A 24,486-nucleotide genomic window follows, 5' to 3' on the forward strand; every position below is an offset into this window, starting at 1 on the left:
ACCTTTAAAACACTTTGGCAGCTGCCTAGATAAAAAGGCAATACTTGACTAGATCACCATCATTCTCACCAAACTGCTTGCCGCGTTACTGTTCCCCAATAACCACCCTTTCCCTGCCTCAGGGAAGTCTTACAAGTGATGTTCATTAGCGCTGCCTCCAGCCACACCTGTGCTGCTCCATTTCTTCAAAAGGACTACACCCTGCATAGGCCTGGCCCTTAGAAAGCAACCTTTGAAAGGGGGCTGTTATACTAACTAACTGCTGATCAGATCCCTGTGTATGATGGCAGATAAGTGCTTTGTAGGCCTGTCTCATTGTAGGACACCCCTACACACAGCCCAGAACTGAGGCAAGACATTGTACTTCCCAGTTGTTACAGGAAAAACATTTCATTTTGAGGATAATCTGTTTCAAGGCCATACTAGACCTAGGGAGTGAGAGAAGCCAACTCCAGAGGGATGGAAACTAGAGAACCTGGAAAAATAAGAGAGTTCAACTGACAAACAGAAGAAGGTAAGAACAAAATAATTTCTGTCAGGTTGCCTCTCAGCTGTATCCTTCTATCTGCTCTGGGTTATGTACCTTATCATGGTAAGTGCAAGGCCGTCTGTTTCTTATTGTACCCAGAAATCTAAGCTTGATGGCCCCCCTCCCCTCACCCTGACCTACTTAAAAGTCTAAAACACAAAGATTATTATACAATGTCACTCATAGGCTATTGATCAGGGAAAGGGAGTCCTACCTTTACAGAAATCTATGTGGTATTGCAATACAGTATTTACATCTCTGTGTGGCTTTGACTATATTGTGCAGAATCCTAATCAAGTTTTTTGGCTGTTTGATTACAAAGCTCTTCTCCAATGTGCTGGACACATTATTGCCTCTTTCAGTCTGCAAGACTAACTCATTAGTGCTGAGAGAGGTGCAAATTTGTTGCCCTCACACACACAAAAATTCACCTATATCAATTGTGTGACTTTCAGTGTTATGAGGACTAGAGTCTTGTCACGCTCACAATGGAGTCAGAATCTAGGTGACCCAAATGAATCTGAATGTTGTGCCTGTGGAAACACAGAGTTTCTGGGTACGTCTACACTACGGGACTATTCCGAATTTGCATAAACCGGTTTTGTAAAACAGATTTTATAAAATCGAGTGCGCGCGGCCACACTAAACACATTAAATCGGTGGTGTGCGTCCATGGTCCGAGGCTAGCGTCGATTTCTGGAGCGTTGCACTGTGGGTAGCTATCCCGTAGCTATCCCATAGTTCCCGCAGCCTCCCCCGCCCCTTGGCATTTCCGGGTTGAGATCCCAGTGCCTGATGGGGCAAAAATCATTGTCGCGGGTGGTTCTGGGTACAGCCTCACCCCTCCCTCCCTGAGCAGCAGACAACCGTTTCGCGCCTTTTTTGCTTGGTGAACTGTGCAGACGCCATAGCACAGCAAGCATGGACCCTGCTCAGCTCAATACCGCAATCGTGAATGTTTTAAACACCTCGCGCACTCTCATGCAGTCTATGGTGAACCAGGACCTTCAATCCGAGGCGAGGAGGAGGCGGATACGGCAGCGCGGCGATGACAGTGATGAGGACGTAGACACAGAATTCTCTCAAACCACTGGCCCCTGCGCTTTGGAGATCCTGATGGTAATGGGGCAGATTCTATCCATTGAACGCCGATTTTGGGCCCGGGAAACAAGCACTGACTGGTGGGACCGCATTGTGTTGCAGGTGTGGGACGATTCCCAGTGGCTGCGAAACTTTCGCATGCGTAAGGGCACTTTCATGGAACTTTGTGACTTGCTTGCCCCTGTCCTGAAACGCCATAATACCAAGATGAGAGCAGCCCTCACAGTAGAGAAGCGAGTGGCGATAGCCCTGTGGAAGCTTGCAACGCCAGACAGCTACCGGTCAGTCGGGAATCAATTTGGAGTTGGAAAATCTACTGTGGGGGCTGCTGTGATGCAAGTAGCCAAAGCAATCACTAAGCTGCTGCTACGAAAGGTTGTGACTCTGGGAAACGTGCAGGCCATAGTGGATGGCTTTGCTGCACTGGGATTCCCTAACTGTGGGGGGGCGATAGATGGAACCCATATCCCTATCTTGGCACCGCAGCGCCAGGGCACCCAGTACGTAAACCGGAAGGGGTACTTTTCAATGGTGCTGCAAGCACTGGTAGATCACAAGGGACGTTTCACAAACATCCACGTGGGATGGCCAGGGAGGGTTCATGACGCTCGCGTCTTCAGAAGCACTACTCTGTTTAAACGGCTGCAGCAAGGGAATTACTTCCCAGACCAGAAAATAACAGTTGGGGATGTTGAAATGCCTGTCGTTATCCTGGGGGACCCAGCCTACCCCTTGATGCCATGGCTCATGAAGCCATACACAGGCAGCCTGAACAGTGGTCAGGATCTGTTCAATTACAAGCTGAGCAAGTGCAGAATGGTGGTGGAATGTGCATTTGGCCGTTTAAAGGCGCGCTGGCGGACATTACTGACTCGCTCAGACCTCAGCCAAACCAATGTCCCCTATGTTATTACTGCTTGCTGTATTCTCCACAATCTCTGTGAGAGTAAGGGGGAGACCTTTATGGCGGGGTGGGAGGCTGAGGCAAATCACCTGGCCGCTGATTACGCGCAGCCAGACACCAGGGAGATTAGAAGAGCACACCAGGAAGCGGTGCGCATCAGAGAAGCTTTGAAAACGAGCTTCATCAATGGCCAGGGTACAGTGTGACTGCTGTGTTTGTTGATGAACACCCAGCCCCCTTGATTGACTCAGTCCCTGTAAGCAACTCCCCCTCCCCCTTCGAGTACAGCTTACTTATGCAAATAAAGTCACTCTCATTTAAAAAGCATGAATTCTTTATTAATTCATTATAAAAAGAGGGAGAGAAGTAAGGGTGTGGTTTGGGAGGAGGATAGGAGGGATGGAGAAGGCCATTAAAAAAAATTCACAGTAACGACATCCTTCTGGTTGGGCTGTCCACGGGGGTGGAGTGGGCGGGTGCACGGAGCCTCCCCCCACGCGTTCTTACACGTCTGGGTGAGGAGGATGTGGAACATGGTGAGGGTTGAGGGTGGTTATACAGGGGCTGCAGCGGCACTCTGTGATCCTGCTGCCGTTCCTGAAGCTCCACAAGACGCCGGACATGTCAGTTTGATCACGCAGCAGCCCCAGAGTTGCATCCCGCCACCGCTGATCTTCCTGCCGCCACCGCTGATTTTCCTGCCGGTCTTCCTGCCGCCACCTCTCATCTCGGTTGTCCCTCCTGTCCTCACGTTCATCCCTCCTGTCCTCACGTTCACTGGCCTCTTTCCTGTAATTTGATACCACGTCCTTCCACTCATTCAGATGAGCTCTTTCATTGCGTGTAACTTCCATAATATCCGAGAACATCTCATTTCGCGTCTTCTTTTTCCTCCGCCTTATCTGTGCTAGCCTTTGGGATGGAGGAGGGATGGTTGAAAAATTTGCAGCTGCATGAGGGAGATAAATATTTAGAAAGATACATTTTACAGAACAATGGTTATACTCTTTCACAGTGAACAGCACTATTCACCTAGCACATGTGATTTCCCTACAAGGTCGCATTTTTCATCTTAATAGTGAGTGCTTGCAGCTCTGGAGTTACAGATCTTACAGACACAGGTCCAGGCATCAGAATTCAGCTTGCATGCGGCCATGGTAAGCCACTGTCTTTCGGCTTCTGTAGTGATTTACCCCCTCCCCCCCAACGCATGGCTAATACCACGCTAGCTCCCTGCTAATCAACACCCTTCCCACCCCCCCACCCACTGCGTGGCTGGTAGCTTGGGGAAGATCGCCGGTGACCAAACACAGAAAAGATCATCGGCATTTCACTCCTCCCCTCCCCCCGCTTCGCTACGTGCAGGAAAGTTTTTTTTTTAAGCTGATGCAGTCCACGAACCCAGTAGAAAAATGGCCACCCCCCTTACTTAAATTCCTGATTTTTAACCAGGTTATCCTGAACGATATCACTTTGCTGAGGATAACAGAACAAGATAAAGAGCGGATGCTTCTTGAATGCCAGCAGTCACCGGGACCATACGCTGCTATGCTTTGCCACGCAATGATACCTGATTACTTGCTACATGCATGGCGTGGTAAAGTGTCCTACCATGGTGGGCGGAACAAGGCTGCCTTGCCCAGAAACAAAGGCTTCTGGAGTACCTACAGGAGCGCTTCATCGAGATGTCCCTGGAGGATTTCCTCTCAATCCCCGGACATGTTAACAAACTTTTCTAAGTAACTATACTGTCTGCGAATGCATCCCAAGTCCTCAGGGCAAATCAATCATTAAAAAAGGCTTGCTTAAAAAACAATGTTTGCTATTTGCAAAGGTACACTCACCAGAGCTCCCTTCCATGGCGTCATTGTCTGGGATAGTGGCTTGTGAGGGCTGGGAGGACGGTAATTCCGTCAGGGTGATAAAAAGCTCCTGGCTGCTGGGGCTCACGGAGTGCTGTGTGCTCTCTGCTAGGTCTTCCTCCTCTTCTTCATCTTCATCTTCCCCGTCTGCATAATCCTCAGCCATGGCAGAGATTACAACCCCCACCTCGGAATCCACGATCAGGGGTGGGGTACTTGTGGCGCAGCCCCCTAAAATTGCATGCAGCTCAGCATAGAAGCAGCATGTTTTTCGACCTGCCCCGGACCTTCCGTTTGCTTCTTTGGTTTTCTGGTAGGCTTGTCTGAGCTCCTTAACTTTCACTCTGCACTGCACTGAGTCCCTGCTGTGGCCTTTATCCGTCATAGCCTTAGAAATTCTTTCAAATACTTTTTCATTTCGTCTTTTGGAACGCAGTTCTGTTAGCACTGAATCCTCTCCCCAGATAGTGATCAGATCCAGTATCTCCCGTGCAGTCCATGCTGGGGCTCTTTTACGATTCTCAGGAGACTGCATTGTTAACTGTGCTGATGAGCTGTGCGTGGTCACCTGTGCTGATGAGATCTCCACGCTGGGGAAGCAGGAAATGAATTTCAAAACTTCGCGGGGCTTTTCCTGTCTACCTGGCCAGTGCATCCGAGTTCAGAATGCTGTCCAGAGCGGTCACTGGTGCACTGTGGGATACCGCCCGGAGGCCAATACCGTCGATCAGCGGCCACACTAACCCTAATCCGATATGGTAATACCGATACTAGCGTTACTCCTCTCGTTAGGGAGGAGTACAGAAACCGGTTTAAAGAGCCATTAAAATCGATATAAGGTGCCTCCTAGTGTGGACGGTTGTGGCGTTAAATCGGTTTTACGCTCCTAAAACCGATTTAAACGCCTAGTGTAGACCAGGCTTCTGTTTGAGCCAGTGACATATAAACTCCAACAGGAAGGTGTGATCAAGTCCTTTCTTTCTCTCAGGTCTTTGCTTCCCCTCCAGCACTACTCTGTTCCCACACTGCTGTCTAGCCATATCCATCTGCTTGTGGGCATGGGTGAAAAGATGGGCCTTGCAGTGGGCCCTGAAGATTATTCGGTTATTACAGAACAGTGGGAGGGAAGCATGCTTCAAAGGCATGAAACAGTAGAGAACAGCCTGCCAGCAACCCCCATATCTCTTAGGCTGCTGGGGACAAAGCTCAGATACCTCCAGTTGCCCTAACTGTGGCAGTAAGGATCTCTTAGGTCAGTCCCAGGACATTTAGAGCTTTATGGGTATGTCTACACATGCCTTCTACACAGCAACTAGATGCCCGCGGCTGGCCCGTGCCAGCTGACTTGGACATCCAGGGATTGGGCTGTGGGGCTGTTTCATTGCTGTGTAGCTGTCCAGGCTCAAGCTGCAGCCTGGGCTCTAGGATTCTGTGAGGTGGGAGGGTCCCAGAGCTCAGGCTTCAGCCTGAGCCCAGAAGTCTACACAGCAATGAACAGCCCTGTAGCCCCAGTCAGCTGGTATGGGCCAGCCAAAAAGGGTTTTTCTTTACTGTGTAGACATACCCAATATGTCTCAAACTCTCTAGGCCCCAAACCGATACTCAGCACTTCTCACTCCCTTCTGGACCCACGGCAAACATCAACTCCCCCTTTTCTTCTGGTTCCTAACACCTTGGCCACTTTGCTCCCAGGTCAGTACATGCGCCTTGCCAAATCCTGACAGACCCATTCCACTTCCTCAGCTGTTTTAAAAGATAAATAGATTTTCTTTAAGGTTTCCTTCCTACTACTGTGCTGATGTCTCCTGGCCTTACTGCCCTAGTGGTGATGCTGTGGCAAACCAGGTGCCTGCTACCCATCGCACTTCCCCATATTACCTGACAGGATGCGCTATGTGTGGCATGAAGCAATCACTGATACAATAGAAGGCCTGGGAAACATCATACCTACAAAGGGTAGCACCACAGGAAATATTGAGTCCCAGCTTCATAAGATCTAGTTCCCCACAGGACACGGTGGGGTGATTGAGGAGTGGGGGACCGTGGGGAAGAGAAGGAGGGTATCAGTTACATACAGGCTTGTCTTTCAACGACAGCAGCTTCAGTGCTGGTGCAAAGAACTGGCTAAGTTCCTTCTCTGTCCATAGAGGTATCTTTGTAATAGCAGAACTTTCCCATTGTCTTTTCCCTTCCATCCATCCAGACGCTGTATGTAAAATCAAACTAAAGTACAGAACAGCACCAGTGATAACCCTGATCACCAGTCCATACACAATGTAGCTGCAAAGATTGTTCTCCTGGTTCATTGCACTGACTTCTTCCCTTTGAATACCTCCGCAGGCTTCCCATTTTTTACCAGGTCATATTCGAGCTTTTCATCCACGTCTTCAAGGCCCTACACAATCCTGTCGCCTCCCTACTTATCAACTCTTCTCTTACTGGATCGTCTCTCCTGCCCTCTGCCAGTGCCAACCTAGAGCCCACACTTCCCATACAAACCCCTCCATTCCACCATCTCAGCTACCTCTTATGCTTGGAACCCCCACTAGACACAGCCACTGTACCCTTCTCCTTTAAATCCCTCTTTGCAATCCATCTATGCTGAGATGCCTAGAAAAAATTACCGGAGCCAGTGTTAGTTGGCTCGTGGGCCAGTCCCAGATAGTTGATATTTGTATACAAACAGAGAACTTTGCCTGATTTGCACTTCTCTCTCCCTTGGTGTGAGCTCTTCAGGGCTTATGATATAGTGTATTGAGTGCTATCCTAATACAGAGAACCTCCCAAATACTGGTGGCCAATAATCTACATATGGCATAACGCCTGCTGGGTAGCTTTAGTCCTTTAGGACTAGTAATGAGGGCATTTCATTTCTGAGTATTATGGTATTTCTTACACTGAAGTGGGCCAACGGTTGCATGAGGCTTTATAAGAAAGTTAGAGATTGCCTAAGAAGTGGTGTTGAGCTTTACCAGGGTTTTCCGTCAATTTGTATCTGAGTTTGGTCAGAGGAGAATATGGGATCCTAGAAGTTTACCGGTAGATGGAGTCAAGGAGTAGTAACTGAGTTTTTGCCAACTTAGAAATATTGGGCCAGAACCTCAGCTGGTGTAAACTGGCAAAGCTCCACTGACGTCAATTGAGATTCACTGATTTGTGCCACCATTCTCACCCAATATTTCTGCCTTATTAAGAACACTCATAACTTTCTGTAACACCTGGCAGGAAAACAAATCACTGCCACTTTCATATGAGATGCCAAGGTGGCATAGACAACCCAGAAGGGTTACCTATTTCCTGGAGGGAAAGATGTTCAGTACTTTAATGTATCTTCCTCAGAAGAAAAGTTGTACTACTGGTGACATAAATAGTGAATTTCCATTCACTTTAGGAGGAGAAATGCCTACAGAAGCACTCACTGTCCAACATGGAACAAATAAAGGAAGCAAGTAATACACACACAAAAAAAGGTACAAGCACAGGCCAAAAACAGTCCTGACAATGCTGAAAATTACACCCCATACTCGAAAACCCACAAACATGTCATTCGAGAGAGAAGGAAGAGAAACCGACCCTGCAACTTAATAGAGAGGAACAAACTATAGGGAGTGACTGTATATGAGAAAGTATGTGATAGAGAAAAAACAAGGGTTGCTAAAAGCCCAGAGAAAAGCATGCCTTCTACAAAGCAAGATGAGAAAATATCTTTTGCACTTCCTTTGGGGAACATCAAACCAACAAACTGAGAGTGCTGTGCACATTCCAACTCAGAAAGAGCTTGTAGAAAAAAATATGGAAACCCGAAAAAACAGTAAAATGATGGATTCAAAACTATTTGTAATCATTCAGGGTACTTGTGGCAACCAATTCAACAGCTAGCACAGACCCCACTTACTATATAGGTAACTACTGTGATATTGAAGAAGCATGGATCTTTCACAGCAGTGAATACTATTTACTGGGCAGAATCCTAAATACCCAGTAATATTTCAGCCTAGCATGCTGATTGCAAGGGTGTTTTGTGTACTCCTGCTGTGAAACTGTACTGCTTCAGTCTAATAAAGAGCAAACCAACCGTATAAAATGGAAGATTTCTGGTGAGAACAGTGTTCTTTTGACAGTGTTAAAACTATCTTTGTAATCTGGGGCTGTCAATGGGTATTTGTTCATTTCTCCACTGGGGGATGGGGAGCAAAGTGTTCGCTCTCTGGTGGCATGATATATATTTATTTTTAATGATGGATCAGGTATGGCTTACTTCTTTTGATGAAAGTTCCATTGTGTTCTGTACAGGGATCTGCCCTTCTTGGGAAAAGACTGACTTTCCAGATTTTGTCATTTTACTGGGTTAATCCACATAGAGGGATATGTTCCATTTCATGTGATCTATGAGGTAATAGGTGTCCACCAAGTTTGTTTTTAAAAGGTTGGTACTGAGTGGGTCATTATGATCTATTTTTAGTGGCCTGAATAGTTAAGCTGATGTGTCACGGGTAACATCGTTACTGGGTAGAATTTTGGATTTGAGTATTTCTCCTACATACCATATGTACAAAACCTTCCTCAACGCACAGCAAAAATATATGAAAAAAAGGATGCTTACTCCAATTAACTGACTTTCATCCTGCCAACTCCGCTACAATTCAGATGTTTAAAATATTATGGTCCATGTCCTGGATCATGAAAATGTGCATCAGACCATTCTTCAGTGTAACTTACACTATTACATACACTTGTCAAAATTGCCAGCATCACAAACTATCAGATCAGAACAGTTTTTTGACTGCGAGAAAGTCAACTACACTTCTAGAACTCAAATTCAAATGAATTTGAAGATCCAAGTCCAAAACGTAATGACTTATTTTGCGATATTCTGACCTTGCTCTCCACTTGTATATTTCTCCTGCTTTTCAGATTGAACAAGATTTATCAAAAATGAAAACACAATATATTAACTTCAATAACCAGAGTCATTGCTGCCACCAACTCCTACAAAACAAAAGCAATTGTCTTCCACTCTGGGGCTGCTGTCACCTGGGTAAGAGGAGAACATATTTGGCATGAATGCAATGATTCTGTTATTACTCCTTGTCTCCATCTACCAGTAAAACTCTGGGATACATATTATCCCCCTCCAAGCAAACTTTACATACAAATTAACTGCAAACCATGATCAAAACTTCTTATGCCATCTCTAACTTTCTTGTAAAGCATCATGCAACCGTGGAAACCATTTATTATAAGAAATTCCATAGAAAACTCAGCTGAATATTCCTGATATAGTTAGGGGTTGTTGTTGTTTTCCAAAATAGACCAAATTAGTATGTTTGTTTTTTTGTTTCTGGACCTATTATAAAGGCCATCATTTTCCTTGTATTCTGAATCTATTAAGATTCAAATTTGCTGTTTCTCCTTCTTATATACACGTACACATGGGTTTATGTGCCTCTAAGAACATAAGAATGGCCATACTGGGTCAGGTCAAAGGTCCATCTAGCCCAGTATCCTGTCTTCTAACAGTGGCCAATGCCAAGTGCCCCAGAGGGAATGAACAGAACAGGTAATCGTCAAGTGATCCATACCATCACCCATTCCCAGCTTCTGGCAGATAGAGGCTAGGGACACCATCCCTGCCCATCCTGGCTAATTACCATTGATGTACCTATCCTCCATGAACTTATCTAGTTCTTTTTTGAACCCTGTTATAGTCTTGGCCTTCACAACATCCTCTGGCAAGAAGTTCCACAGGTTGACTGTGCGTTGTGTAGTTCTTGGTGGTTCTGACTGCAAGACCTTTCTTCTGTAATCTAACCCTTTCTTCCTCCTCTTTGATACCCTATTCTTGGTTGCCATCACTCATTGCATCTTTACTAGGGCTGTCGATTAATTGCAGTTAACTCACACGATTAACTCCAAAAAATTAATCATGATTAATCTCAGTTTTAATCACACTGTTAAACAATAGAAGACCAATTGAAATTTATAAAATATTTTGGATGTTTTTCTACATTTTCATATATATTGTATTCTGTGTTGTAACTGAAATCAAAGTGTATATTTTTTATTATAAATATTTGCACTGTAAAAATGATAAATGAAAGAAATAGTATTTTCAGTTCACCTCATACAAGTACTGTAGTGCAATCTCTGTTGTGAAAATGCAATTTACAAATGTAGATTTTTTGTTTGTTTGTTACATAACTGCACTCAAAAACAAAACAATGAAAACTTAAGGGCCTGCAAGTCCACTCAGTCCTACTTCTTTTTCAGCCAATCACTAAGACAAACAAGTTTGTTTACATTTACAGGAGATAAGGCTGCCCTCTTATTTACAATGTCACCAGAAATGAGAACAGGCATTTGCTTGACACTTTTGTAGCTGGCATTGCAAGGTATTGATGTGCCTGATATGCTAAACAGAAGTCTTAAAAGAGCAACACTCTGATGCACAAACTACATAACCCAAACCACCAAAAAAGAAAAACAATTTCTGCTGGTGGCAGAATAATGGTGGCTAACTCAAATAATGAAAATGAACATGCATCGGTCTGTACTGCTTTGGATTGTTATCGAGCAGAACCCGTCATCAGCATGGACCCACGTTCCCTGGAATGGTGGTTGAAGCATGAAGGGACATATGAATCTTTAGTGCATCTGGCATGTAAATATCTTGCGATGCCGACTACAACTGTGCCATGCGAACGCCTGTTCTCACTGTCAGATGACATTGTAAACAAGAAGTGGGCATTATCTCCTGCAAATGTAAACAAACTTGTTCGTCTGAGCGATTGGCTGAATAAGAAGTAGGACTGAGTGGACTTGCAGCCTCTAAAATTTTACATTGTTTTAATTTTGAATGCAGTTTCTTTGTATATAATTCTACATTTGTAAGTTCAACTTTCATGATAAAGCCATTGCACTACAGTACTTGTATTAGGTGAATTGAAAAATACTATTTCTTTTGTTTTTTACAGTGCAAATACTTGTAATCAAAAATATAAAGTGAGCACTGTACACTTCGTATTTTATGTTGTAATTGAAATCAATATATTTGAAAATTTAGAAAACATCCAAAATATTTAAATGGTATTCTGTTCATGTTTAACAGCACAATTAAGCATGATGATTTTTTTTTCATCGCACAACAATTTTTTTCATTGCTGTCAGGGTTTCCTCCCCACTCTGAACTCGGGTACAGATGTGAGGACCCGCATGAAAAAAACCCTAAGCTTATTTCTACCAGCTTAGGTTTAAAACTTCCCCAAGGCACAAATTCCTTCCTTGCCCTTGGTATCACTGCCACCACCAAGTGATTTAAACAAACATTCAGGGAGGGCCACTTGAAGCCCTATCAGCCCCAAAATATCCCCCCAAACTTCTACACCCCCTTTCCTGGGGAGGTTTGAGAATAATATCCTAACCAATTGGTTACAAAGTGAGCACAGATCAAACCCCCTGGGTCTTTAGGACACTAAAAAACAATCAGGTTCTTAAAAGGGGTGTGTGTGTGTCTGTGTGTGTGTGTGTCTGTGTGTGTGTGTGTGTGTGTGTATTAAAAAAAAATCACCTCTGTAAAATCAGGATGGAAGATAAATTTACAGAGTAACAAAAAGATTCAAAACACAGAGGATTTCCCCTCTAGGCAAAATTTAAAGTTACAAAAACAGGGATAAACCTCCCTCTTAGCACAGGGAAAATTCACAAGCTAAAACAAAAGATAATCTAACACATTTCCTTGCTATTACTTACTATTTCTGTAATATTAGGTGCTTAGTTCAAATATGGCTTAGGGAGATGTATTTTCCCTGCCCTGGTTCCTCGCTGACCCGGAGAGAACAAAGGAACCCAAACAAAAACCTTCCCCCACAGATTTGAAAGTATCTTCTCCCCTTATTGATCCTTTTGGTCAGGTGCCAACCAGGTTATCTGAGCTTCTTAACTCTTTACAGGTAAAGGAGGGATTAACCCTTTGCAGGGTAAGGAGGGATTTTATGCTACCCTTAGCTGTATGTTTATGACAATAAAGATTAGGGCTGTCATGCAATTAATATTTAGGCCGAGATCGTGAAAATTACTCAATGCAAGCAGATTCTTGTGCCCACACAGAACCCCATTGACCTTCATGGGGCTCCACATGGGCACAGAGTTTGCTCGTATGGGAAAATTTGCAGAATCTAGCTCTCAGATTGTAAATTCTTTATGGCAGGGAATGTCTTTTTTTTTTTTTTTCCCTTTTCCTTAAAGCACTTAACACTGTTCTGGGGGCTGTATGAATAGGTCGTGCATTTTTAAGGTACTCTGCATTTTGCAGTCTAATGGAATAAGAACATGGATGGGAATTGGGAGATATGGGTTTGGCACTCAATTTCTGACATTGACTGCATGACAGTGGACAAGTCGCGTAACCGCTATGCATCTCTAAAACGGGAATGGCTCACTTTTGTAAAGCATCTTTAGATCTGCTAATGAGAGAGCTATATGTTCAAATATCATTATTCTGTGTATCCTCTTCTAACTCGATAGGGGTAGAGAAAAAGCACAATTGCTTTTACTTCAAAATTTTCCATATGGACCAATAGGGCAGAAAACCACTAAGGACAAAACCACTTATATGGAGGAGGGGAATGAATCCTATTAGTAGCACTGGGCCTGGGTTTAAGTTTTGCCCATGTTCCTGTGGAGCTAGTAGTTTATATACTGTCTTGGTCTATTAAAGCAGGAGGCAGGCAATGGTTTTCAGTCTAACCGTCTTAAAGAAGCTATTGAAATCTCTTCTTTGGAAGCACAAAAATCCCTCAGCACCTACCTCACTAAAAAGCAGGGTATAGAGGCTTTAATCACTAATAGGTGTATCTGACTGGAGTGAGAGTTGCAAATTTGCTATTCAAGTTTTTGTTTCCAGGAATATTAGACAAACCTGCCTTGAAAAAAGGGGCAGTGCTCCTATAGGCCTCTTTTAAAAAGGCAACATTCTTCTGAACTATTTTTACACTGTATGCTTAAAAAAAAGGTATCTTCAGCCGTGGTGTTTTCTGGATTCCTGCAGCATTCTGGTTGGCCCCAGCCTGGGATTTTCCCCTGCTGACTTGGGGCCAAATCTTGCAAGAAGTTGAGTGCCCTCAACTCCAGTTACTCAAATGGGGAGCAAGGCAGAATTTGGCCCCTGAATTCCAATTCACATACCAAAACAAACATTTCCTTGTATGTCGTTGCCTCATAAAGAATTGCTCAATATCTTGGATCAAAGTCTGACCTATGTTACACCTGTGCTACCCCAGTGAAATCAGTGAGTAGCACAAGAGGGACTAATGTCAGGGTAATCTTTTTATAAATGTAGCTAAAAAGGATCCAAAACTACAACCTACCTTTGCGTCTGGGAGAAGTGGGGTGTGGGGTGGCAGCTGAATTTTACAGACTATCTTTTCTAATTACAGGAGTCTTCATTTAATAGGTAGAGCTGGATGAGAGACCATTTTCTCATCCTGAGTTTTTGAAAAACTTTCCCATTCTGAATTGGGACAAAGCTGAAATCTCAAATTTTATGAACCAAAGCTCCTGAGAGTTTTGTTTGGGTCTATCAAAACATTTCATTTTGATCTTTTAACCTTTTCTAAATTTAGTAAAAATCTCAAAATCAAAATAGTTTTGACTCCATGCTAAAACTTTTTTTCAAAAATGTGAGGATTTGATAACTTTAAACTTTTTTTCCAGTAACTTTTTGAGTTGGGAAATGTATAAAAACTGACCATTTTGCAAACAGTTTAGGCTTTGACTCATTGACAGTTTTTGGTAAGAAAGGGATTGTCGAAAAATTTCCAACCAGTTCTATTAGTAAAGCTTTTTTTCCATCTTAGCAATAAAAGCAAAAAAAAAAAACCCCAAATGAACTTGTCACCAAATCACAATGAGCTTTAATTAAAACCCCTTTGTCACCTTTAATAAATTTCAGCTTTTAGTGTCAGCTTTACTGGTACTGGTTTCACCCACAACAGCTAAACTCTGGGAATACTACAAAATGCGATCACCTTACTTTTCTTTTTTTCTCCCTTTCTCTGTCTTCCTGCCTGCTTTCCTTTCTGCAGACAAGCAGGAAGGTAGAATAGTAGACGCATTCCCCTCCCACCTACTCTCATTAGACGCCCTGACCTTCCCAATGTGACGCATTCTTTGGCAGCCCTCCAGGACCCAGCAAGTGCAGTAAGAATCAAGTTAACTGTACTCCAAAACTATTTAACTTTGCTCAACTCCGGTCACTTACAACGTTAAATATTTTTCTTTCACAACAGATATTTTTATATTTAACCACCAGAATCAATGTTCAAATCATGTATGGGGAGTCTGACTTAAGACCACAGAATCTAGGAATGTTTAAAAATATAGCTGAAAGTTTCCTTGCTATTTGGAGATCTTAGTAACGTAGCCAAGGTCATTCTAACCCTGATCCAACTTTTTTTTTAACCAGGGTCCATCAGACCCTACCACTCTCCCCATTTTTGTTTAATTGACCAGATATCTTTGTGGCTTACTTTGCTTTATTTTTCATGGATTCAGAGACTAAGGCCAGAAGGGACCATATTTTTAAATATAAAAACAATAGTTGATGGATTGCAAATAGCACAGTGGGTTAGTTCACTAGCCTTTTATCTCTAGACCTGGAGATATAACAAGATGCAGCTTGTTGGGATTGAGAAGCATTGTAAGATTTTTTGTGAAGGCACAGAATCAGAGTAGCTGGTGGTAGTTACAACTTAGATTTGAGATGCACTGGCAGAACACTGCAAGAAATTTTTGCATGGCACTTGTCCTCACAGTGTATCCTGCTCTAAATACCACTAGTCTCTCTAACTTCATGAACACAATGTTTTTTATTTTAAAGGGAGTGTGGAAAGGGGGGAAGATGTGTAAATCCAACAAATCCGAATCAATATCCATATAAGAAAGTCCTATATGCATGATCTAAAATAATTCTTGTTTTACTTAGGGTCAGCTGCTTCAACTGTAGTTTAAATTCCGTTAATGTTTCAAGACATTAGTGGGAAGAAAATATCTCTTCACAATTAAATTTGGCAACCAGTATCCTCACAAGTGGGAAATATTTTCCCAAATAAATTGCAATGACGGAAAGTTTGATTGAAATTTTTCTTTTCTTTTTATTTCTAACTTTTTTTAAGCTTTAATAGGGAGAGGAAAGGTCACTAGTCCAGAATAAAGAGCAAGTCCTCTTTAAAAGAAGTGTTTAAAAATACATTCCAACTAACTCTCACATTTTGCATCATTTTAATATTGGAAGCATGTCACTACTGCAACTGGAGTCAAACTGCTTTCTGTACATGACTGAACTGATGAGGAATCATGGCCAGGGGGACCTTGTCCTGATAATACCAAGCAGTGAACCACTGTCCTGTTTTCATGCCCCCATCTAATCCATACAAAAATACCTTTTGAGGTACCATGTTAAATTAATTTCTGATATCCAAGACCGCTTTTTATTCAATAAAACAAGAAATCACACTTGATTTTGAACAAACTTTTGAATGCACCTAACTTTGAGTCTGACCCAGTAATAGGCTTTGATAAGAGACTTGGGCCTTGCATTCAGCTCATTAATTTACTTGTCGTTCTCATTTTGTTTCTCCTTGTGGTAATTTAAGTGTAAAATCGCCATTGATGGCAATGGACTGTAACCTGGTGGATAGCTTTGCATTCTACAGCCAAGAGTGCGTTCAAATCCTGTTTGTTTTATTGGTATCAAAGATTTTGACCAATGTAGTCTAAGATTCTTACTACTTAAGCAAAAAAGTCATTTAAACATTTTACATGTAGAAAAAACTTCAATCATAGAACATTATTGATCAAGAGGCCAAATTCCGTCCTGGACAATACTGATTTTTATTGGAGTTGCATAAAGTTTAAGTTGGGAGAGAATTTTGCCTTACTTTGTCCCCCGTTTCCCCAGTTCAGTGTTCCTGGACAGCTGGAAGATGAGTTAGCCCTGATTCTTAATAGCTAGCTCTTTTAATGAGACCTCTTAACCACATACCACATCATAAAGTTGAAAAGCTGGAAGTTTTTCAACAACTTCTGGAGTTGTAATATAGCCTCAGCCACTAACTGGGTGGTATCAGCAAATAGCCTGTCAGTTTTCCCAGTTACAAATGGGATTTTTTACTTTAAGGATCAGCCTGTAACATCTCCGTATCTCTTAGAAAATGTAAATTGCTCTGTAGGGACAGATTATCAAGTATTCAGGACCCTCAATTCTACGTACGTTTTTACACCACCCTTCTCATCACCATAATATCCAAGCACCTCCCCAAAGTGCATTAAGGTCACATTTGGTTCAGTTGGGGTTAAACTTTCAAAAGAGCTCAGCTCCCTTTTAGACACCTAAATTAAGTGTTCAGGCTTTTAAAGTGAGGTGCAGATCACTTTTGGAAATCTGGCTTCCTCATCTTAAGAATTCTTGATCTCAAAAAAAAGACAATATAGTATTAGTCAAAGTAACATTATATTCCATGAAATTATCCAGGCAAATACTTGTACTGTTGAATAAAAACAGAACCAAAACTGCATGGTCATTATCCCACCAATATTAATGATCACTTTCACGAGGCCAAAAAAATACTGAAAGTTTATGGAGTGCTTTTAAAAACCTAAATGCTAGTGCCAAGGAAATCACCAAATGTGATATATAAAAGGGTAGATTGCACTGATGATTGAAGTGACATATTTACTAAATCTTCAGAATAACTGAACTGTAAATTAAAAGATAATGCTGCAGTGGTCAGTTAACCATGAAAACAAACGACAGCAGTAAGTTATCTATCAATTCCCCCTTTCTTGCTCTGTCCTCACCCCTAGACAATGGTGCAGAGCTGCCTGTTTTCTCGTGTTAGCACATCAGAGTTTAACAAAAAGTGTCAATGTTTGAACAAAACAAATCCTTGTTTACATTAGCTGTAGCTTGAATGAGGTAAATAGTAAAGATCCTGTTATTAATGCTGAATACTATTTATTTCCTTAAACATAATTCAAAATGAAGCTCTCTCTTAACTAGGAACTGGGAGGAGTGTCTTACAGCAGAAGTAAACAATAGTTGGCATTGTTCTAGTGTGTGGGGGTTTTGTTGTTTTTAATCCAAGGACTTAAAGCACCCTACATGTAATAAGCCTGGCAGTGCGTTAGACTAGGGGGGATGGAAGGACATGAGAAGCAACAGTACATAAGCCAGGGTAATGGTCCTTAAAAGAAAAGACTGGATATCCAGTCTTCCTGTATCTATGAGCCGGGTTTTGAGGAGTGGAGGAGTCACCTATCTATCATCTTCCCTCATAAATTTGCTACACAACAGCATGGGCAGGTGCCATATTCCACCTATGTGTCTTGCTATCAAGTCTTAGACCTACATATGGCTGATGTGATATTTGTTATCCCACAAGTATCTGTCCATAGCACCTTTTATCGTAAAAGTTCAAAGCCCTTTATTTACTCCTTGCATGGTAGCAGTGCCGAGAAGCCCTAGTCGCACACATGAAGCTAGCTCACTACTAGCTCCATTTTACAGTAAATAAATCAAGCCCTTCAGTTCAGATATCTTCCCAAAACTGCACAGGGCCCCAGTAGATGACCCAGAACTAGAACTTGGGAGGTGATTCCCAGACCCCTATTCACCTTTAGGTCACATATTACATCACCACTTCTAACATGGAAACACTGAATCACAAAGCTGAAGTAATGAAGTGCATCTAAATGGCAGGAAATGTAGCCTGCAGCCTCCCTAGTTACTACCCTGCCTCTCAATGTGGCTAGTGCTGCCTCCAGGTGGCCCCATGGAGGGGAAGGGACAGTGCCCCTCCATTCTCCCCATACTAGCTTGAACCGGGGGCTGTTGCTCCCTTCTTGTGGCAGATCCACGTGCAGCCACCTTTCTCCCACGACCTTGTCCAGTCCCAAGGCCCTAATTTCCAGGCCAAGCCGCTGCCACTGAGCAGCCAGGTGGGTCCCCCTTTTCCTCGCCCAACAGGTCCTTGTTCTCTCCCCTCTTCTGCCCCTACAGAGGCAGCGCCTAACTGCATCGCACCTCCAGCTTCTGCCCCAGCTCTCCCCTTCCTGCCCCCCTTCCACCTGCCTCTGTCCTTTCCCCCCTGCCCCTGCCCCTCCGCCCCTGCCCCGCCTCTCCCCCCCCCCCCGCAGCCAGCGCTGCGCCACTTGCTCCCTCCTCCACACAGCGCGTAGGCACTGGCGTGAGAAGGCAGGAGATCGCGCGTGCGCCATAGCGCGGGAAGGACTTGTGGGAGGGGGTGCGCATGCGCCTCTGCCTTGTGTATGGAGGGGGTACAGCTGGGCGTCGTCCCGTAGTGCGCCTGCGCGGTGCTCGGGGTGATTATATAGGTAGCAGCGGACCGAGGACACCGCGGAGGAGCGTCGGAGCCGGAGAAGCGGATCGGTAGCGGGTGAGGTGGGGTCCTCGCGGGGCCCGGGACTGGGGACGCTGCGCCGCCCCGGGGAGCGGGCGGGGACGTGGGGGCGCCGGGGACCCCCGGGGGCACTCAGCTCCCTGCCGCTTTCCGCTGGCCCAGGGGCCTCTCCTCCGTGCGCCCCCTGCGGTCCTGGGCTCCCTCCAGCCTGCTGTGGCGGGGACACGGTCAAGCTGAAATCGTATCCGTTACAAATAGTCGGGCGGGGCGGGGGCTACAACTGCCCCTCGGGGCGACCGTAAAATCGCATTTCCGTGTTGGTTTTGCGTTGTGCTCCCTCCCCTGGGGTGTGCGAGCCCAGGGAAACCAACCCAAAGTAAACCCGGGGGGGGGGGGTATTTTAAGTGTTGTCTTATTACAGTAATCTTACAGTCAGTTAAGAAACCCAGCAGTTCCGTGAATAGGCTGCTGATGTCCATTTAAATGTGCCAGGGCTCTCCCTCCACTTCCTTTTGGAAGACTGTTGCACAACCCCCCTGTTAAGAAGATATTTCTAATACTCTACCTGGTTCTTTGCTTAAGTCATCCCATTATTATTAGTAAATACCACACTGTACTGCTTTCCATCTGCTGTAACCTAATTGTATTGTGTATCATTCAACTCTGAAGTAGTCTGGAATACGGTTTTATATGTAAGAAATGATCTAACACTTGCATTTAACATTATCATTTCTGTATCTTGCTACAGGATCAAAAAAAACAAAAATGGAAACTGTTGTTCGCCGCTGCCCCTTCCTGTCACGGGTATCCCAGGCTTTTCTGCAGAAGGCTGGCAAGTCACTGCTCTTTTACGCTCAGAGCTGCCCTAAAATGATGGAAGTTGGGACCAAGCCTGCTTCCCGTGCTCTGGGTACTTCAGTTGTTCACTGCCAACAAGCTGAAGAAACAACCTCATCCAATGATAGTCAGTGTCAATTTTGTGTTTTTTTTTATAGCTAGTTAATGATGTACAAGCTACCATACCCAGAAGCTTATTTATTTTAAACTAATTTTAAGCTTCCTCATCAAAAGGCTTTTTAGATTTTACTTACAACTGTATTTATGTTTACTATTAGATCCCATCCTTTTCCTTTCATTTGTCAGGTTATGATGAAAGGTTGTACAGTAGAACCTCTCAATTGCCCCTAATTTTGCTTTCTCCGTGACTGGCATGAACACCTCAAAAAGACTGAAATGTTTACCTGTAAACATCTCAAAATGTTGTCCTTACTTAGTGTTGCTTATGTTCTTATTCAAACACTTCAGATGTGATGGGTTCTTTTAAAGACTCATCTCTGATTTTAATCTGTCTGGTTTGTTAAACTTTGCTTTGAAAGTAAACTACTTAATCCTGTAAAATTCAGTGCCTTTCTTGTTGCACTTAGAATAGTGTTATGAGTTTGGAATTCCAAACTTTGGATTTGGTAACACATCTGAATCTTGGCTTTCTTGTAATACAGTAGAAGTGTAAATGAAATCAGTTTTGGTGTGTGCTACACACTCAACAATTGAATGGCAAATTGTGCGAGGGGGAACCTGGTTGTTAGAGGAACACACCACCTTCCAAAAACCTAGGAAATGCAGAGAATTATAACGCTCACCTTTTGCTGTGGGAGCAAACGTGAAAAGATATGCAGTATAGAAGAAGCAATGTTGCCTCTACAAGAGGAAAGTGAATTGTCCCTGGGGCTGTTGTAAAGCAGACAGTAAATTATTACAGGACAACTTTAGTTGGATATAATTTGCTCTTGTCAGACAACTTGCATGCTAGGTGCATTATTCTACAACATTCCTTCCTTTTAACTTGCATGTACGTGCACTACATTAATCTTCACTGGTAATGACCATAGGGTCACTTGTTCCATAAGATTTCCAGGTTGTCATTTTTATTCACTTGTTTTTCACAATAACAATCCTTGACTTGTTTAATAAATGCTTCCTGCTTAAGTAGACAAGGAAGAACTTTTTCAAAACACTTCAGGATCTGCCCAGCCAGAAGGAAACTTCTGGAAACTGTAACTGCCTGAGCTGGTGTACTCTAAATATTTTGCTTAATCTTCTCAAACACTTGTTGCTTAAAACTTAACATATATGGCTTCTTTGAAAATAATTGGACTATTTTAAAACTGAAGTTCATACTCTGCAAACTCTAATGTAATATCTGAGAGCAAAGTTCTGCTGATCATAACTATGTAATTGGTGCAAATCCAGGTCAGTAGAGTTCTTAGTCTCTTATGATTTGTGGCTGTTTATTGACCCTGGTTGAGAAAATTTCCCTAGAGGATTTATAATCTGAGATAATAGGGGAGAAGGGGCAACTGAGAAACTCAGCTGAAAAAAAATTTAAATTGAAATTAACTCATCCACAAAGCACACTGTCTCCTCATTTAGGGAAGAGGCAATAGTATTGCATTCTTCAAGAAAATTTGGCTTTAAATGTTAATCAGATACTGAGACTTCATACTTTTGTGTGATAATACAAGTACAGATGGCTCAGTTGAGCAATTCTGGCTGGCTTGTGGTTTAGTGTAATAGATAGTTGTCAGAAGTTTTATGTTCTTGTGCAATCAGATCACCCCAGTTTCTGTTTTTTAACCCTTGTTTTGTTTCTCCTATCCAAGAGGCCAAAAATTCCAAAGATGTGTCCCAGGAGAACATCAGTGGATCCCAGCTGCCTATTAGCCATCCACCTGCTGTTACTAGCCAGAGCACTAGTCCGAGCTCTGCCACTAAATGCCCTTTCCTGGCAGCTCAGATGAATCCTAGGAACAGTAATGTTTTCTGCAAAGCCAGCCTAGAACTCCAAGAGGATGTTCAGGAAATAAAGGCTGTAAGGAAAGGTATGTTTTTATGTATGCTGCAATAGATAGTGAAATATAGACTCTTGTAACACTCTGCTTGCTCGCACTAGTCTTAGAGATAAAAGCCAAGGCTGACACAATTGCGACCTTATAGGCCAGAGGGAGGGTCATGGGACAGTGCAACAAAAGGATTTTATTGCAGAATATGGAGATTTTAATTGTGCTCATGCAGTTCTGTTCATATTACTAGTTTGTTGTGGTATCTTATCTTATACCAACTCTTTATGTCTACTTTTTTTTTTGCAGCTGGTTTTAGTGAGAATTATGTTCTAATTGCAAAACAAATAATATATGTCAAGCTACAGCACTCTTTATCAGTTGGCTCTAAGAAATAGCTCTTGATATTGCTTATAAAAATTCAATGGTAAGACTTTTTGGTGAGGATAATGTGTAGAACACATTAGCATTGCTGCCTACATGAACATACTCAAAGAATTAAGCAGCTACAGGCTGGAAAGCGCAAAGCAGGACACTAGAGACAAGAAATAATTTAATAAAAACCACCTCCCTTCCACCCTGGACCATCTTCTCCTTAATATTTTGATTATAGTAGTGCCTTATGGCCCTGATCAGAAATTGGTGTCCCATTGCATGTGTCACTATACAAATAAGACTGTTACTGCCATAAAGAGAACAAAGTTACTTTCAGATTAAAGTAGTTTTGTCAAAGCATTGTGTTAAAGGAAGCCTTTTCTTTCACCAATACTAAGTCTTGCTGCTTCCTCTGGAAGAAGTCAGTTTGTTCCTTATCCATTCACTCCAGCTTTTCCAGTCTGCTGCAAGCCCTAGTAACAACGATCCATAGCAGTAGAACAGAAGCTTGGAATAATAGAGAAACACTTTTACCTACAACTAAAGCATGTGTTTGGCTCTCGTAGCCTACATACCAATTGGTCCCAGGCCATTATTGAATCTTCTGAATTGGACCTCAATTTTTGTTAGACAAGATCTGATTTCACAAGGTCTGAGGAAAGTATGACTTTCTCTTCAGCTTCTGAGTCTTATTGCTGTGCTTCAGTATCTCAACTAAGTTTATTTTGAACAATTTAAGATACTGGATTCATAACTTTTCATGGCATACAATCTTTTGTATTTTTGATATAAGATGGTGTGAAACTGACTTTAATAATCACTGGATTTCTTTGCAACATCTCAAATGTACAGAGTTTACTAAAACACCAGTGAATCCCACTGTGATAAACACCAAGACTTCTGGAGAAGAGCAGAATGGCTTGCTGAAGAAGTTCCAGGATATTATGTTAAAGCAAAAACCAGAAAGAGTGTCTCATCTGCTTCAGGATAATTTGCCAAAATGTAAGGATCGTTCTTTTTTGATTAGCAAAATAAATCTGAGTCTACTATTAGTCTGCTAAATCCATTTTTGCAGTATCCAACTGCAGACAGATCTTCTGACATTCAAAAGTGTTAATTCTTTCTTGTATTTAATAGCCTCTCTCCTCCTCCTCCTAGCTGTTTCTACTTTCCAGTATGACCAGTTCTTTGAGAAAAAAATTGATGAGAAAAAAAAGGATCACACATATCGTGTATTCAAAACTGTGAACCGAAGGGCACAGGTCTTTCCCATGGCAGATGACTACTCTGATTCCCTTGTCAGCAAAAAAGAGGTGTCTGTATGGTGCAGCAATGATTACCTAGGGATGAGTCGCCACCCGCGAGTGTATGGAGCTGTTATGTAAGTAGTTCTATCACTTAAATTAAAAGTAAAATGTTTGGTAACCACAAGGTATGCAATGATCTACAGGAAACTAACTCAAAGCTATGACAAGCTCAAATTTTTCCAAAAGAATGTAAATTCTAGGGAAGGTAGTTTTGTATAATTAAATTCCTTCTGCTGTGTAAAGGGTATTACTTTTTAGCACATGGATAATCCTCCCTTCTCACACATTCGACTACTGTCATAAAACAACTTAAAATATAGTTGGCTGTAGTGCTGCAGCACTTTAAGTGGTGAACCCCTGATATTCCTCCTTTCTGTATTAGTTATATGTGGGGGCTTATGGGAAAACTGCTGGACAGCATAATTCTTATGTCTCAGTACCTATTAAATACAGATAGCTCAGCATAAGGCAGTGGAGTCCTACGATTTTTGTAAGGGGCACAGCTAGTAAATAGCATTAGCTTTGAGCTCATGAAGTTCCTTACGAAACTTAGTTTTGGCCTCCAAGATCCTTACTCAAACTGTAAACAAATACAGTTGGGCACCTCTTGTACCCATTTCTCTTTAACTACTACTGCTTTTATGTAAGTTATTAAGGAATAGTGATTTGTTATAGAAGATAATGTCCCTTTTCCTGAATTGTTCACATGCAGCTGAGAGTCAAATAGTATTGATTAATGCTTCTCCCCCCTCTTGAACATTTCTTAAAGGGATACGTTGAAACAACATGGTGCTGGAGCAGGAGGCACCAGAAATATTTCTGGAACAAGTAAATTTCATGTTGATTTGGAGCAAGAGTTGGCTGATCTCCATGGAAAAGATGCAGCATTGCTGTTCTCATCATGCTTTGTAGCTAATGATTCCACTCTCTTCACATTAGCTAAAATGTTACCAGGTGAGATCTGATGTATTACATTGCATAGTATCCAGTACTACATTCTGCAAACAAAATACCCTGAAATTTCATTGAAAACAAACTTCTTTCAGATGATACCTGAGATTCTGACCATTTTTTGGTCATGAAATACCACTTTTTAAAAAAGCAATCTTCACTAATTTCTATTGTGGTGGCATCTAAACACCTTGATCAGGATT

General features: G+C 42.6%; 1 protein-coding gene across 3 annotated transcripts in view; it reads left to right on the top strand.

The window, feature by feature from the left end:
- The first annotated feature begins 292 nt into the window (after positions 1-292).
- Positions 293-24,486, top strand: part of ALAS1 (5'-aminolevulinate synthase 1) — a 29,993-nt gene continuing 5,799 nt past the window's right edge. The window contains exons 1-6 of one of the 3 annotated variants that reach the window (XM_045023760.1): positions 293-514; positions 19,562-19,777; positions 21,474-21,692; positions 22,878-23,027; positions 23,184-23,406; positions 24,102-24,286. In XM_045023760.1, the coding sequence (XP_044879695.1) occupies positions 19,579-19,777; positions 21,474-21,692; positions 22,878-23,027; positions 23,184-23,406; positions 24,102-24,286 (976 nt within the window). In that variant the 5' untranslated portion in view covers positions 293-514; positions 19,562-19,578. Of the gene's footprint in view, positions 515-18,725; positions 18,855-19,561; positions 19,778-21,473; positions 21,693-22,877; positions 23,028-23,183; positions 23,407-24,101; positions 24,287-24,486 lie in introns of those variants that run through there. The other 2 variants (XM_045023758.1, XM_045023759.1) reach the window with 2 other exon arrangements.

Source organism: Mauremys mutica, chromosome 7 (assembly GCF_020497125.1).
Source record: "Mauremys mutica isolate MM-2020 ecotype Southern chromosome 7, ASM2049712v1, whole genome shotgun sequence".
NCBI classification, from domain to species: domain Eukaryota; kingdom Metazoa; phylum Chordata; order Testudines; family Geoemydidae; genus Mauremys; species Mauremys mutica.